The 15,911-nt window shown below is 39.7% G+C and overlaps 1 protein-coding gene across 1 annotated transcript in view; it reads right to left on the bottom strand.

Moving 5' to 3' along the window:
• Positions 1-214: 214 nt before the first annotated feature.
• Positions 215-15,911, bottom strand: part of TRIM33 (tripartite motif containing 33) — a 33,117-nt gene continuing 17,420 nt past the window's right edge. The window contains exons 8-20 of the mRNA XM_005140874.4: positions 15,381-15,498; positions 14,848-15,092; positions 14,438-14,602; positions 13,443-13,643; positions 11,844-11,976; positions 10,752-10,815; positions 10,304-10,463; positions 9,571-9,917; positions 8,947-9,070; positions 8,159-8,233; positions 6,972-7,124; positions 5,209-5,259; positions 215-5,126 (exon numbers count right to left, since the gene is read on the bottom strand). Coding sequence (XP_005140931.2) covers positions 4,914-5,126; positions 5,209-5,259; positions 6,972-7,124; positions 8,159-8,233; positions 8,947-9,070; positions 9,571-9,917; positions 10,304-10,463; positions 10,752-10,815; positions 11,844-11,976; positions 13,443-13,643; positions 14,438-14,602; positions 14,848-15,092; positions 15,381-15,498 — 2,049 coding nt within the window. The 3' untranslated portion in view covers positions 215-4,913. The remainder of the gene's footprint in view (positions 5,127-5,208; positions 5,260-6,971; positions 7,125-8,158; positions 8,234-8,946; positions 9,071-9,570; positions 9,918-10,303; positions 10,464-10,751; positions 10,816-11,843; positions 11,977-13,442; positions 13,644-14,437; positions 14,603-14,847; positions 15,093-15,380; positions 15,499-15,911) is intronic.

Genomic DNA, 15,911 nt, shown 5'->3' with positions numbered 1-15,911 from the left:
ACGTAAGCACCGAGTGGTGAAATCCCAGCAACTTGAATCAAGTTTCAGTGTTTTCCATCTTGGCACATTATGCAGCTTCGAGTGGTCACACCTGAGCTGCTGCCCTTAAGGTTTCATCATGGTACTTCCACGCTGCAAGCACCAGAAATGCCTTTTGCCAGTCATGAACCAGTATCTAAGGACCTAACGCAGATGCGCAAAGAAGAAACTCAAATTGAAAGAGTCATTTCTCTAATTTAATAGAAATAACCAAAACAAAATGGTTTTTAAACAATGCTTTAAACTGACCTAATACAACTTCTACAGCACATTCCAGAGCACTTAACAGGAAGTATTTACAGGCAGGTAATGTATTAAATAACCAGGTAAAGAAAAACTTATTTTATTACACACCAGCAAAAAACACAGGAACAGAACAATTAGAAACAGTAACTTGGTTTAAAAAAAGTTCCATATGATTATTCAGGTAATACAATACCACAGAAACAGCACTTTTGTTTGAAGAATCATATTAAAAGATGAGAGGAGTTTACTATGTGCAAAAAAGAACCAGTTCAGTTACTGGAAGCAAGAAAGAATCAAAGAATGGCGTGAATTTAACCCTTCCATGAGCATGTTAACATGTAAAACAGGCTTTCAACTGCACAAGTCTTTATAGGCTTATATACATGTTTGATGGTGTCTGAACCGAAGGAATACCCCGTTTGTAGGCCATCAGCAGACATGCACCTCCTTTTCTGACATGTAGCTTACTCTAGAGTGGATGCTGCAACAAATCAAACTTATAAAATGCTTTAGTACCTCTCAGTGTAGAAAGTCCATAAATCCTAAAGAGAACAGCCTGGAGCTGGAAGATCACTCAGTAGAAAAGGCCAGAATTGCATTTCGCACACTGAACAGTTCCTTTGTAATAAAGGTGGGAGAGTTACTGCACCCACACCTTGAGAAACAGGAACCCTCCCTATCCAAGGACACAACCTTCATGCTGAAATACGTCTGTGTAAACTGCGGCGCAGAAACTGGTTTCTAACAAAAGAAACCTCAGTTATTTTACCCAAACACCTTCTTGCTAGAAAAATATGGAACTTTCCCCAGTTCGTAAACTAAAATGCCCCACTCTCCACAACTCCTGCACACTTGTGGTTTTAAAAGCTAGACTTGGTGACATGCGTACAAGCCACTAGCCAAAGGGAAGGATGCCTGGCATGCTAATAGGCAACAGACAAAGCAGGTTTATTGCTTTTTCCAAGGAAGAAAGGAAAACAAATCCACAAGAGCTTTAAAACACTGCTGCCATTCCCTAAATTTCTAAAGGTCAGTTGCTGAACTCGGTCATACAGAACACTCCATCTGGGTGGATTTTAAGGCCTAAATTTAAGGACTTCTCTTTCACAAGTCCTTAAAATCCACCCAAATCTGCAGAAATGTCCATGAAACATTCCAGTGATCCAGCACTCGGTGTGCAGACACAGTCAGATGCACTAGCAGTGGCACCATCCCCACAAACCCCAAGCCAACTCTCAACATTTAACAGAGCATTGCTATTTTCAAACAGTTGGGAACATCTTTTTGGGATAGTAACTCTGCCTTATGTGCTACAGACCACTTCATTCCAGGGCACAGCTTACAAGACCTGAACCTATTGAGCTAGTTAAATCATCACTACTCACTAGTAATTACATGGCAGGATACCTGCTGAGGTAATCGAGAAACACACAAGTAGCATACTGTACACTTCTCACTCTTCTTTCAAAAGCAAGTTCTCTTCTTTGGATTAACTTAAATGTCAGGGTCATTTAACAGAAAATTGAGACACAAATGGGCTTTTCCATGACTGTCTTAAATGAGAGCATACAGTTAACAGCATGTGCCAGTCTATCTTCTTGTAACCAGGTTAGAACATTGTGACCGTGAGGACAAAGATGGGACAAGAGTGCACCCACCACACTTTTGGTCTGGAGAAGTTGTATCAGTGTAAACCATGCTCTAATTCCCAGGGTGAGACACAATCACTTGCACATATTGCACACACATCATCTGGCACAAAGAAGATGTTGAGTAACAGCAGCCTAAACCCCATTAACCTGCTCTTGAACAAATTGCATACAGTGTGGCACCAAAACCTTCATCTGACTGAGCAAACCCTTACCAGCTCTGTGATGAACACTTACAGACTAGAGGATCCGCAAACGGATTAACAGAATTTAGCTAGCTGCAAAACAACCATTGAATTGTCCTGGGAGCTCAAAATAAAGGGGTGGGAAGAATAAAAGAGACTGTTGGTTTCCTTTATAAGGAAGAAACACACTTTCTTGCACAAGAAGATTCAACCTCCTGAGCACTGTTTAACTGAATGGAAGGGCCAATTCTAAAGTTCAGTGGGTTATGTACAAGAGCAGGGCTTGAACCCTCAGCAAAGTCAAAGCTCAGCCTCACTTGTGGCTTGCAAGTGAGCTAGTGGAATACTGGCAAGTGGTGGGTGAGCTTCTTCTACCTTGCTGTAGTGAACCTGTCAGAAGCATTCCCAGAACAGACATCAGCTCAGGGGTCTGGCACCTGAGTCTGGATGGCCAAAGACGGTACCTGCAAGAGCCAGGAGCATGTGCTACCCCTGAACTGCAGCTCTGTGGCCCAGCCTAGGATGCCACCATGCTTGTCCTCTGCTCCGGTGTCTGCAGTACTTGAATCCATGACCAGTGCCTTACAAAGTGAACAGATAAAAGGCTGAAGCCTGAAGGGACAGAACCTGCTTGAGTGCCATAAAAACTGCAACCCCGATAGAAGAGAATTCACAAAAAAATCTCATTTTTATTATAATTTTAATATTCTTCCTTTGCAAAATGAAGCTGAGAAACTAGAAATGCGTAAGTAGGCAACACACAGAGCTATTAAATGATCCCTTGTTAATATTAGTGTCCTATTCACACGTCATCCTTTCTATGGGCAAAGGTTTTGCTATTTGTTAATTTGTTTAAGTAGAATTACTTCTCCTTTCACATACAAACTGGCAAAAACTCAGCTGAACCTGGCACTATGTTAGCATCTGAGAACTGAAACAAACCCCCGCCCAGTCTGAGTTTTAAGTATAACATCTGTGTAATCTAAAGAAGTGAGCTTGAAGGTACAAATACCTTCAGCTCCCTCGTTTTTTATGAGGGGTACAGTCACAATGTACATATACTTTGTTCTTATAAAAGAAATGAAATCTTAAGTGATTTGCACAAAATTTGCTGAGAGCATATCTCAATTTGATACACTGTGCTACAATATTTACCTTTACCATTATGGTAAAGCTTATACAACATCACAGGAATTGCTTACACTGAGTATACCCAAAGCCCTGTGATTTACCACAGAAATGCTGCAGTCACACAATACCTCATGGCAAATGTATAGTCTGCCAACTTGAGCTCAGCTGATGACATTATTTCTTTAGCTTCCTTTACTTAGATCTATGTAAAGGCCAGAAATTACAGTTCTTATTTCTAGGATGCCTGTCAGTAAACAAAACAATTGTTCAAACTTTAATTCCATTGTGATGACCTGATTTGAACCAGAAATACTGGAACGAAGGCAGTGTGCAATGGGAAGGCACTGCAGAGGTGCCTGCCACAAGGTTTAGGGAAACTGTTCTGTTTTCACTACTGGCCAGAAACCACTCCAAGCCAAATCCTGGTCTCTGCAAGTTCTTTGTTCAATGGATGGACAAATAACCCAATCAACAGATTCATTCCAATTCTTTCGAGACATTTCGCTCCTAAACTGCTTCTGAAGAAAGTTCTGAGTAGTACTCTGATAAAAATAAGACAGAACCTCAAAATGAATGCAATGTTAGAAACAGCATATATTACAAATCTTTTCTTGATAGGAACAATTAATAAGAATACATATTAGCTTAAAAACAGGTCAGCAAATGTTGCTGATCTGCAAGAAATCTCAATTCACTATTTACAAATAAGACAAAGTGAATACAGGAAATTTTACACATTTGGTAGTTACTAGGTTATTGTCTGCCAAGTGGTCTATTTGAAACTGATATTTAGGAAGACTGGAAAAAACACCCCAACCAGTTACTACCTCTTCAGTCAATATCTGAAGTACAGAAAAAGAGCTGATGAATACTGGAGATGACATTCTGCCTCATTAGGGGGAGCAGGGACAGATGACACGATGCTAAGCCTTCTGCCATTAAAATGTTCTGTGTACAGGACTCATCATAAATATACCTAGCCCTACTGAAAAGAGATCCTTGCCATCAGTTTAGTCTTTCATCTGTCAAGAACTCACACTCCTGCACTTGCCAATTCAGAACAGTTTAATGATACTGGTTTTTCCTTTTGCTATACATAAAATGTTGTAAATAAAGTCAAATATAGGTAATTGGATCAACACAAAAGATCAGTTATTCACAATACCACTTAAATGAGATGAAAAAAAAGCAACGAACAACACACTGGAGTTCATACAAAGAGGGGTGCTCAAGGACATTGCTTACAGTTTACACTGCAGTCCAGAATGAATGCAAGACACTCTGTGTTGTTCCAGTGCTGTGGAACGTTTTACTAAGGAGTATTATCTGCAAATAGAACATCTTTTGTCAAATCTGCTTCTCTTCTACGTTCATCCACCTCTATCTGTCAGACCAAGGTGAGTGTGTCCCCTCCATCACAAAAAGAAAGCACACAGTAAAACAAGAAAAAAAATCCCAAACAAAAAAAGAAACCACAAAAAATTTACAATATAATTTTTCCCCTTTTGATGAGAATGCTTTTCTGTACAAGTGGGTTTTTTTGTCATCTAATACTGTTTAAAAAGCTATCAGCTTCTTCAAGGTGGCCACTGTCGGCATGATAATATTCCAGGAACACTTAAATAACAGTTTTTACAATAAATTTCAGGTCCATATCATTAGATTACTTTATATGCACTGGTCTGTCATCTGATTTTAGGCGTTTTCTACGTGGCTGTATAAAATCTTCATCGGAGTCCTCAGTTATTTCACCATCATCCTCTTCCAGCTCAAATTCAGGCAAAGGCTGGAAGGTCCTGTCTGGGTAGATTTCTGGAAGTTTATCTTCAAAGTACAATGCAACTGCCTTCCCTGCCTGTGCTACTTCTGAATCAGCCTGTAAATAAAAGAAGACAGGAATATTCACCTGTTGGAAATGCACATCCATTCACCAAGTGTGCATGGTCTGAAACGCTTACCTTCAAATTAATCTCTTGTGTTTCTGCATAAACTTGAACAACTTTCATCATCTAAAAAGGATACCAGAGTCAAAAAAAAAGAAATTATAATCCTTCCTAAAGTTATGAGACTGCATAGGATTGGATGACTAAAGTCAGCCATAACAACAGAACAGTTTGTTATGGACTACACCTCTTTAGTTCTCCAACTTAGCAGAAGCAGGTTTAAAACAGTCTTAGGAGAGGGGCATGAAGTAAATAAACTTCAACAAAACACACAACTTTGGTACAAATACGTGTCTCCCAGCCATTTCAGAACTGTGCTCTACTCCTGACTGCTTTCTTCAGTATAGATCTCAGTTGTCTGGATATTACTGTGGAGAAGTCTCACTTGAGAGAGAAATGCTCCATGAGACTTTCTTGGGGATCTTACCCCACTTTGATTTCTAGTTTTCAAAAGCATATGGCTTAGAGACACCAGACATGATAAGAGGTCAGGATGACCCATCCTTTGCCATAAGCCAGCATTTCAAACAGTGAGAAAAGTCCAAAACACCTTTTGTTTTAAAAAATACCAACAAAACAAAAAATATATCCACGAGTCCTTGCTCCCTTATTTTACTCTTGTCCCTAAGAGCTGCAGCATGTTTTCCTCTATAGCAGATGCTTCATTAATTCCCTTGATTGAGAAGTTCACATAATTGCAACTTCTTTCACAGTGCTCATTAACCTCCACCTAATACAGAGGCATAAGGGAGTCAAGAGTGTCAAAGTCCCAAATGCTTGTGAGCATTTACAGCATTACATCATTAACCTTGATTTTTACTAGTGCACTTGTGAAACAGCTGAGATTTTAATTATAGGTTTGTGTAATTCCTTCCATTTACTTCTTCATCCAGCCAGAAATGCAGCCCAAACACTGCAAAACTCAGAAAAATACTTGCTGGTTTATGCATTTCTAAGGTCTGAAGGAAGTCATTGCTTACAACACCTTACTTTTAAGGCACTTCAGAAATGAGGATACCCTCTGATCTCAGCTCCCACTCTCTGTTTCAGCACAAAACAAGCATTCTTTCTTTATACTCAGAATATTTTCCCCATTGTTCCACCTACTAATAACACTGAGGTAATTCCTCCTGAAGTCACATTTCACATTAAGTGCAAATATGTCATTATCGGATGGGTTCATTGCAAAATAAGTCAACTTCCCACATTTGTCAGAAATAGGGCTCCATACAAAAGTTATCTACTGAGAATTAATTTGTGAGAGCCCAGCTACCCCTGAGCTAAAGAACTAAGCTTAATTGCAGCCACAATTAACACAATGCTTTGCAGGTACTAGAACCAGCAGAATAATCTTCAGAAAGGCACTTTTCCTCAGTAAAGGTCTCCCATGTTTCATCACTGAAGGAGCAATTATCTGTATATCTTGAGATAGTTTTAAGGACTGCTTAATTATCTTTATTACCACACTTCCTAAGCACTTCTTCAGTCTATTTGATGTACAGAAACAAGGTCACCCTGCTCCTCAATCACATATATCCGTACCAGTAAATGCACTTTAAAAAGCATCCTGTTAAAACCTGATCTCCCCAGTTAGCTAGAACTGAGAGGTAGTTCTGTAACTGCATTCATTTAATTTGGGTTTAAGTGTCTGATTCAGCATCTGCTCCATAAGCAGAAGTTAAAACTGGAAGCAGAGCCTTTAACTGGAGAAAAACATTAAAACACATTAAAACAGATCTTCATGTAAAAAAACATGTACAGATTGGAAGTTAACATACTTCATTAAACCTTTCACAGTTCTTGAAGATCAATCGCACATCTGCCACAAAATCCTCAGGAGTCTGGTAGTGTTGGGAATGCTTCTTTTGCAGTTTCTTTTTCACTGTAGATAAATCCATCGGTTTCTTTATGATTTTATAGTAGTTTGGTATCTGCAAAACACAGTAATTTATCACTATGATGTCTAAACAGTTCAGAGAAGCAGCTGAACTTCTTCACTTATCAGGTGATAGGAGAAGGGGTAATGGGTTGAAACTTAAAACAGCAGAGGTTTAGACTGGATATAAGGAGGAAATTCTTTACTGTTAGGGTGGTGAGGCACTGAAATGGGTTGCCCAGGGAGGTTGTGAATGCTCCATCCCTGGCCGTGTTCAAGGCCAGGATGGATGAAGCCTTGGGTGATGTGGTTTAGTGTGAGGTGTCCCTGCCCGTGGCAGGGGATTGGAACTGGATGATCTTAGGGTCCTTTCCAACCCTAACTATTCTATGATTCTGTTAATGATCAGCTAATCCCATCATGCACTGTATGCATGTTCCACAAGTGAGAACAACTGCCTTTCCTCAAACTGTTTAAGTTCTTTTTAACCTTCAGTGTCTATCATAGCACAACAATGCTTTGCAATATAGTTACTTCTTTTACAGCTGAAACAGAAGTAGTTTCTTTCCTTCCTAATTTAAAAAATTGACCAAAACATCCTACAGCATTTTTAATTTCATGGGTATCCCAAGACATTATATTCCAATCCAACAACTGCTCATTTAAAGTATTTAACTATCTGGGTCTGAGACTAGGACTAGAACCTCTGCATGGAGAAGCAACAGAATCAGCTCCTGTGTCTCTCAGAATCATGAAATACTGGATGACCACCAGAACTTTCAGGTTGATGAAGGGGGACATTCTTCAAGTAAAAGCTGTCAGTTCCTTTCTGAACTCAACTCTAGACTTTGAGGGATGTTATGCCAAAAGTAAGTCACTGAATCCCAGACTGGTTTGGGCCAGAAGGGACCTTAAAGACCAGCTGGTTCCAAATCCCTGCCATAGGCAGGGACATCTTCCACTAGAGCAGGTTTCTCTAAGCCCCCACCCAACCTGGCCTTGAACACTGCCGGGGATGGGGCACTAACCATCACAAACCAATCCATCTAAACTATCACTAAATCACCAACTATTTTTCAGGAGACTCACCGAGGCTGGGACTGGCTCTTGAAATTCAATGCTCAGCTCATGACAATACAGGTAAAGCAGGAGACGTTCACATTTCTTAAGAAAGAAATAAACAGCTTCACATTAATATCCTTAATTTATCCTTGGCCTAAAGGTTCCCATCTCCCTATTTTAAGCAGGTTTGTACTTTATCAGCTTAATACTAGAAAACTGAAATGCAACCCCCACAAGTTTAACTATCAAATGTAAATGTTTTCACAAATTCCTTGATGAAATACTTTTCTCTCCATTGCTTGCAATTCCTTTGGAGGAATTCAGTTTCATTATGCACAGACTGATGGGATAAAGCTCAGAACAATTCTGACCATCAAGGTCATTACACCTTCTACAAGAATGCATCTCAATATTGCTAGCACCTCTCAGCATGAACTTAATGCACCAAACTCACATAGCTATTTATAAGGTTATACCAATGTTAAATGCACAGAATTTCTAGTTAAGATCACTGAAGACATTCATCCATGTTAAAGGATGCATTTAAATACAAAATGTGTTTACGTGGAACTTTTAGCAACAAAATGATTACAGTGCCAATGTGATGGAGCACTCCCACATTGTCACTGACATCTGGGTACATGGTGACAGCAGGAAAAATCTCACTACTCCTGTCAGGGCTTTGTTGGCTGAAGCCATTATACTTAATTTCCTGCAGCCACAGCAAAAAACATCTTCAAGAAGCAGTGGGGGGACAGATAATGTGAGAAGACACATTTGCCTATGCAACAGATTCCCACAGATGTGAGACATACCCTTTGGTCCACAGGACTCAGGCCTTGTGCTGTTTTCCCTTTCTTGCTGTGTTGTGAATTGTCACAATCATATTCTACTTCTGGTTTGCTCAGATCTCTGCAGAACGTACATATCCACTCTCCACTAAACAGAAACGACCACAATTATTCCAGGTATCCAGGGACAAAGTCTCTTTAGTGATGACTACAAAGATACTTTTGTTAGCTCTTACAGATTCACATCTTACTGTAGTAAAGACTTGGGATACCCAAAGATAAGGAATAACCCTTGTTGCTCAAGGTAATTCTGCCAGTCATGGGCATTTTTCCTGTCCTCACATTTCTCTCTCAAGTATGTACTAATACTTTACAACACCTTCTTACCATGACTTTAAAACTGACTTTAAATAATAGAACCTTACTTTGAGAGACCATGTGTTTATCAGATAAACATTGACCAGTTACATGCAAAAATAAGCAATTCAGGCAGGCCTTTGAAATGTCAGATTGGTTTTTACTGGCAGGAAGTCATCCAGAACTAGCTGATGCCGAGGATGAAACACCAGTTTCGACACTGTGTTAAGATCTACCATATGAATGAGAGCACAGAGCTGTTCTCAGGAACCATTACACTCTTTCTGGTACCTTGGAAAGCTGAGGAGTGTCGGTACGTGACAAGTCAGGTGAAACACCTTTGGGCACTTTTCACAACATAACAGATCCCCTCCGTTTTGGCATACAGCACACCAGTCTTCATTTGGATCATCATCTTTGTTATTGCCTTCTCCTCCAACTCTTGCTGCTCTGTGCATTAAACTCCGCACCGGGGATTTTCCATTTACAAGGCTATGTCCAGACTGTTTGCAGCTTTCACTTAAATCTGCTGGTTCAGTTTTTACATGATTTTCAAGACTTCCTAATGCTTCTAATTCACTTTCCAGATGCAAGTTAGTGGAGAGTGGTGGTGTCAAGCTGCTCTCAGGACTGCTAAGCTGAAATGAAAGTAGCACATGAAAATCAGAGTCAATTTTACATGGGCATCTTTCTTCCTATGTTGCAAGTCAAAAGCATTCCTACCATTTAGAGGTACTATACTCATCTCCCACAATACACTGCAAATCATGAAGACCTGAGTCGCATACAGTATTGAATACTACTTGTTCACAAGTCCACCATTTTCAAGAACAGACTTCTACTGATATAACATGATCAAACTTTCAAGACAAACACACCAATAAATGGTTAAAAATACACCTTCCCTGTCAGTAGCAAAAATCCCCAAAGCCGTCACCCTGCTCCCAGTACATAAACCATATTAAATCACATAATTTGATGCTTAAGGCAAGCCATTACATACTGTTGCACAAACTAACTTTACCATGCAAGCACTCCTTCGGCCGTCCTCTGTTTTCTCCTGTTTAACTGTTCCTGAGAAACCACATATCTCTTCTTCCATCCCTGGCTCTTGCTTGACTTTCACTTGGTCAGACTTGAAGTTAATGCTCGTTTTCTCAGCAGTTCTGCCTGAGGAGCCACAGCTAGAAAGATACCAGTGTGTAAATTATAGGAAAACTCACCACAGCAAAAAAAAGTGACTATTTCCTGTACGATTTCAAAGTCAGAGCATGTTAGAACATTGATGAGGTAGCTCAAGTTTAAAAGACAGCAGAGAATCATAGGGAAAGGAGTGAGGGAGGCAAATCATTGTCATGCAAGTATTCTTCCATTACTGGGTCACAGTTACGTCAAAGCCATACTGACCCACTGCTAATTCATTATTTGAATTCATGTCTGATTTTTCATCCTGGCAGTGTTAACACACTCACCTTCCTCTGCTCCCTGTGCTGGAAGTACTAGGTGGCCTTACAGGAGTGTGGGAGTTGGATAAACCTGCAAAGAAGCAGCATACAAGTTGACTTGGTACAAATCTATTTCACCTAATCCAAACAGTGCTGTAGCCCTCGGCCCATTAAGTCCTCAAATGTTGTCCACTGACATCCATCAATAAAGTCAAGAAAAGCAGATTGTTTTGCACTTATAGAATCATAAGTTTTGAGAAACGTAAGTTCCGCTGCTGCAAAAGTTCATTCACAAAGTTTCACAATAACTTTACAGGGAGAAGACTAAGAGAAACACATTATCAAATTAAATTGGCTTCTTACTAATAGAAATTGACATTTTCAATGTTTAAATAACTCAACATTAGGTACTGGTGACTTAATTTGTTCACATCCATAATGAAAGCTCTATCCACCTGCTACTATTAGTGTGACCTTGCTCTAATGATATTCTTGTGACTAAGAATCATAGACCCACAGACTGATTTGTGTTGGAAAGGACCTTAAAATCATCCAGTACCAAACCCTTGCCATGGGCAGGGACCTCTTCCACTGGAGCAGCTGCTCCAAGCCCCTGTGTCCAACCTGGCCTTGAGCACTGCCAGGGATGGGGCAGCCACAGCTTCTCTGGGCACCCTCTGCCAGCACCTCAGCACCCTCATAGGGAAGAACTTCTTCCTTATATCCAACATAGATCTCCCCTGTTTGAACTTATTACCCTTATACTATTGCTACACTCCCTGATGAAGAGTCCCTCTATGGCATCGTAAGCTATTTTAGAAACTTACTTCCCAAACCTCAGAATGGTCTAGCCAGTCATCATGGTAATACGAGATAAAACAATGTAGTCTCTACATGTATCTGGAATACTGCATTCATGTGCTGGCAGTTTCTTACTATAAAGATATTTCTGAAGGAGGGTAACATTGAAATTTCCAGAAGAATTTATTTCTGAGCAAATTAAATTCCAAACTAACAGAAGTTCCCTGGTGGCAGGAAATGGGAGGTAACTGTTTTCAACTTAAATGCCAGAAATACCCATTTGCTTTTAGAATCATTAGAAATCCCCATCACACTCACCTGATGACCCTGGCGATAGAGCTGAAGGTCCTGGGGAGGGATTCATGGTACTTGTGGGTTGTGGGGGTAGGTGGCTGCCTGTGATATATCTACTTAGAAGGTTATCTAAATTACTAGAACCAGCATCTTCAAGCTAAGAAGAAAAACCAAAAGTCTGAATCAGTGAGGCCTAAGTAAACCTTATGAATAGTTCCACATCTTCAAACTGTGACAGTACCTCTACCAGAATTGCACACTCTGCCCACAAGGTTTCAGGACATGAGCAAATGTTTCTATCAGTTTCATACAGAGATAAGTCTTTCAAAACAGAAACCCACAGTCAGAAACTTAGTGACATTTCTCAATAGCTCCCAAATATCTGAGTTCTTCCAGTATGGTCATGGACTACACTTACTCTAAATCATCCCAAGCTTCTTGGTTCCCAGATGCTCAGTGTGTTTGTCATACAAATGGTGGTCAGTCACATGAGCTACCAGATTACTAATGTGATGAGTTATTCCACAGTTAAGATACCAAGGGAAATCATGAACTAGTTTTACCTCAGGATGATGTGAAATCTTGTTCTCTCCCACTCACTTTTACACAGATTTTGATACATTTAAAACCAGGACACAGGTACCCTATTACTTATTTTCTCCTTAAAGCCCTTAACTGAAAGACAGCATAATTGCAAATGATGTGTTTGAAATCCATGACAGCCATGAACAGGTATAGAACAAGAGCATCTGAACCAAATTCCGCTTTTTCAGTGTACCCAGAAGCTGTACGCTTTCATTTTATACATCCCACTACCAAAAGTTTCTAAATTGGTGTATCATAAACTTTGGACACATACAGGTGAATCAGTCCATAACCAGTTGTTTATACCTGTGGTTTGTTCTAGTGACTAAATGAAGCTTCAGCACTGCACATAAACCAGATTCAGATGTGATCCTTTTTTCTCCCTTCACTATGCTTACATGCAAATTACTTGCAGCCTTGTGAGAAAACATGAATATACAACCCCCTGAACATGACTCTAAGAGTTAAACAAGTTGCTATGGTATTTCAGCAGACAATCTACTTGGATGTAAATGGCTTCTTGCATAAAAGGAAATTATTAGAGCCACTCTACTGGAGTACAGAGGAAATGGAGAGGAGACAGACAAGTAGGGCAGTGGGACACCTTTTCTCAGTACTTCCTACATCTGAGTGTTATATTTAGGAACATCACAGAGAAGTGCCAGGTAACTTTAAATAAATCTCCATTCAAGTCATTCAACATATGTAACTATTCAACCCTTCCAGTGATAACTTCGCATACAGTAGTCTTGTGGAAGAAAGGAAGCAAACACAGCAGTTGGCATTAACTAATCCAAGTATCAATTTCACTATAGGACAGCCATTAAGTAATGATTAATCTAAAGATTAACACAGGTCAAGCAGGTCAGCCCTGTATAGTGAAATAAGTTACATGTCCAAGTCAAGGGCTGAAGATGTTAATGCTTCAACTCTAAATGGTAATTTATACCATTCCACAGACAAGTACCAATAACCAAATAAAAAAGAGAATGGAAAACAGATCGTTACTTTACCCACAGCCTGCTCTCCTCCACTGACCTGGATGGGTGGGATATCTGGCAGGGAAGGTAAGTTCTCAGGGTTTGTCACAGAAGGAATGAGTTCAATTGCAGTAACAGACGGACTTGTTGGACCACGGTTTGCACTCGCCATTGTTGCTGTAGTGGGACTGGTTGGATTAATAGTGGTGTTGTGCACAGAAACAACTGGAAAAGGCCCCGCGTGCCCAGGGTTAGAATGCTGCAGGAAAAGAGAAGAGACCATGACGCACTGCAGACAAATCAGACAGACACTGCATGTAAAATACATGCATTATATGACAGTCCTCAATAAAGAATTAGGTGGGCATATATAAACTTACATTTCTATCAACATAACCTGATAGCACTGAATGCAAAGCAACTGCTGGTTTTTTACTTGGAAAGAAAAAGCACTTTATGTGACTAGATGTTTAAACATACAGCACGTATTCCACCAAATCATGTTCATATATAGTTATATTTTCTTAAAGGAATCATTTCTTCCAAAGACAACTTCAGAGTCCACATGTCTGTCTACAAATTTAAAGAGTAATTGTTTGAAGTATTATAGTCATTTTTGATTTTCCAGTCACATTAACATTCATTGTCAAGAACTTTCATTCTGAATGGTATGCAGAGCTCTGCATCATGCTTCAGGTTTAAATTTAAAACCACTTTGAATTCGGTTTCATTAGAAAACCTCAACTACATCACTTTGAGCTTCACTACTCTTTGACTGTTCTCTAGGAAACCTAAAAGCTGAATGTCACTGAAAAACAAAAAAGGAAATGTTTTGTTTCCCAGAACTAAAATGAAACACAAACATTAGAACTCATTTTCACTCCTATGGTTTGGATTTTCTGATGCTCACAGTACAATATGCCACATGAAAAAGCACATTTGTGTAGCTGCCAGTTCTACACACTACATAAACACATTTACAGCTGGAGGTATAATCTATTGTAATGACAGATTGGCACAATGGCACAAATGAAGCGTGTACACAGGATATACTTGTCTTTGAAGGTGAGGCTGCATCATGGAGTATTGTGGTCCATTGTGGCGTGGTATTCCTGGTATACGAGCAGCATTCTGAGCCATTCTCATCTGATGTGCTTGGAAAGCCCCACAGTTCATGTTACCCCTCTGCATGGTCTGCATGCTGATCAACCTGGGAGGCTGCAAGGGTTTTTGGGTTTTAAAATTGGTGCTTTGAACATGTTAAAAAGAAGCCAATCTCTTTCCACAGTAGGTTTATTAGTACAAACATCAAGAAAAGCCCAAGAGCTGTCACATTTCAAGTTTGGCAAATTTCAAAAGAATTTCATGTTCATAAACTGCTTTGTAGATTAGTATTTGATAGAGCTATTTTAACTCTCAGTGCTACTGTAAAACATGAAATAACAACATAACAAGATACTTACCTGCTGCTGTATGACTTGTGGACTCGTCTGCCTGGGAACTGACCCAGTTGGCTGTGTCATCCTCATCTGCTGCATTTGCTGATGCTTTTGTGCATACACCTGCTGCTGCATATGCTGAAGGCGAAGCTGCGCTAGATTGATTTGTCCTGGAGCTTTGTTGACGTGGTTTGTTCCTGAAGCAGTTTGTCCAACCACTACATTAGGAGTGTAACTAGGAGTTGGTTTATTTTCAATGACAAGGTTACCTAAAGAAAGCCAAAAGACAAATCAGTAAACACTTAAATCTCATCATCACCTGAAGGTTGATAAATACAGAATATTCAGATGTTTCTAACATTAGCTTTGCTAATAGAAAGAACAGAGCAGATATGGAGAGTAACCAGGACTGGGTGGATTATGTCAAGAGAGTTTTGGTCTTCTGCATTAAGAGATACATTGTACTCCATCTGACTCACCTTGGATGAACAACCCCAATTTAATCTACCTTTTCAAGTAACTGTTTTTTCAAAATAAATAAGACACAATTTTCTCACCTAAATTGACAACGTTCTTGGCCCAGAACGTAGGGTCACAATGGAAGCGGATTGCTCCATTGGCAGCCGGGACGGGATCACAACGTGCCTTTAAAATATGCCGTAACTGGAATGTTATCTAATGGGAATCAAAAACAAGACTGGTGAGGACAATGAAATAAAGAATGAGGACATTAAAAAGTGTGTGTTTGCCCAGCTAAATTAAACTGCTGGATCACCAACAAGGATTGTTTCAATGCCTATAGCAATTTTAGTTCCTAGCCTGGAAATTCAGAGTTCACCAGGAAAAACATCCCTTGTACAATTAGATTTTTACTCAAACGATTACAGAGAAGTGCTGTTACACAATACTACTATAATGACTCAAGTAAAACACTGAGGTGCCTTTACAGAGCTTGACTCCATTCCTTCTATGATCCTACTGGCTAAGTCTTTGCAAATGAAAAGCAGTGTGCAGTTCAGGAAATTCACTCCATTATTACTGAGGGGTTCTTTCTGTTTTGTTTTAAATGAAGCACAAATAACTCATTG

This window comes from Melopsittacus undulatus, chromosome 16, assembly GCF_012275295.1.
Source record: "Melopsittacus undulatus isolate bMelUnd1 chromosome 16, bMelUnd1.mat.Z, whole genome shotgun sequence".
Classification (NCBI taxonomy): Eukaryota; Metazoa; Chordata; class Aves; order Psittaciformes; family Psittaculidae; genus Melopsittacus; species Melopsittacus undulatus.
The sequence above is the reverse complement of the archived record's forward strand: the minus strand, read 5'-3'. Positions and strand labels throughout refer to the sequence as shown.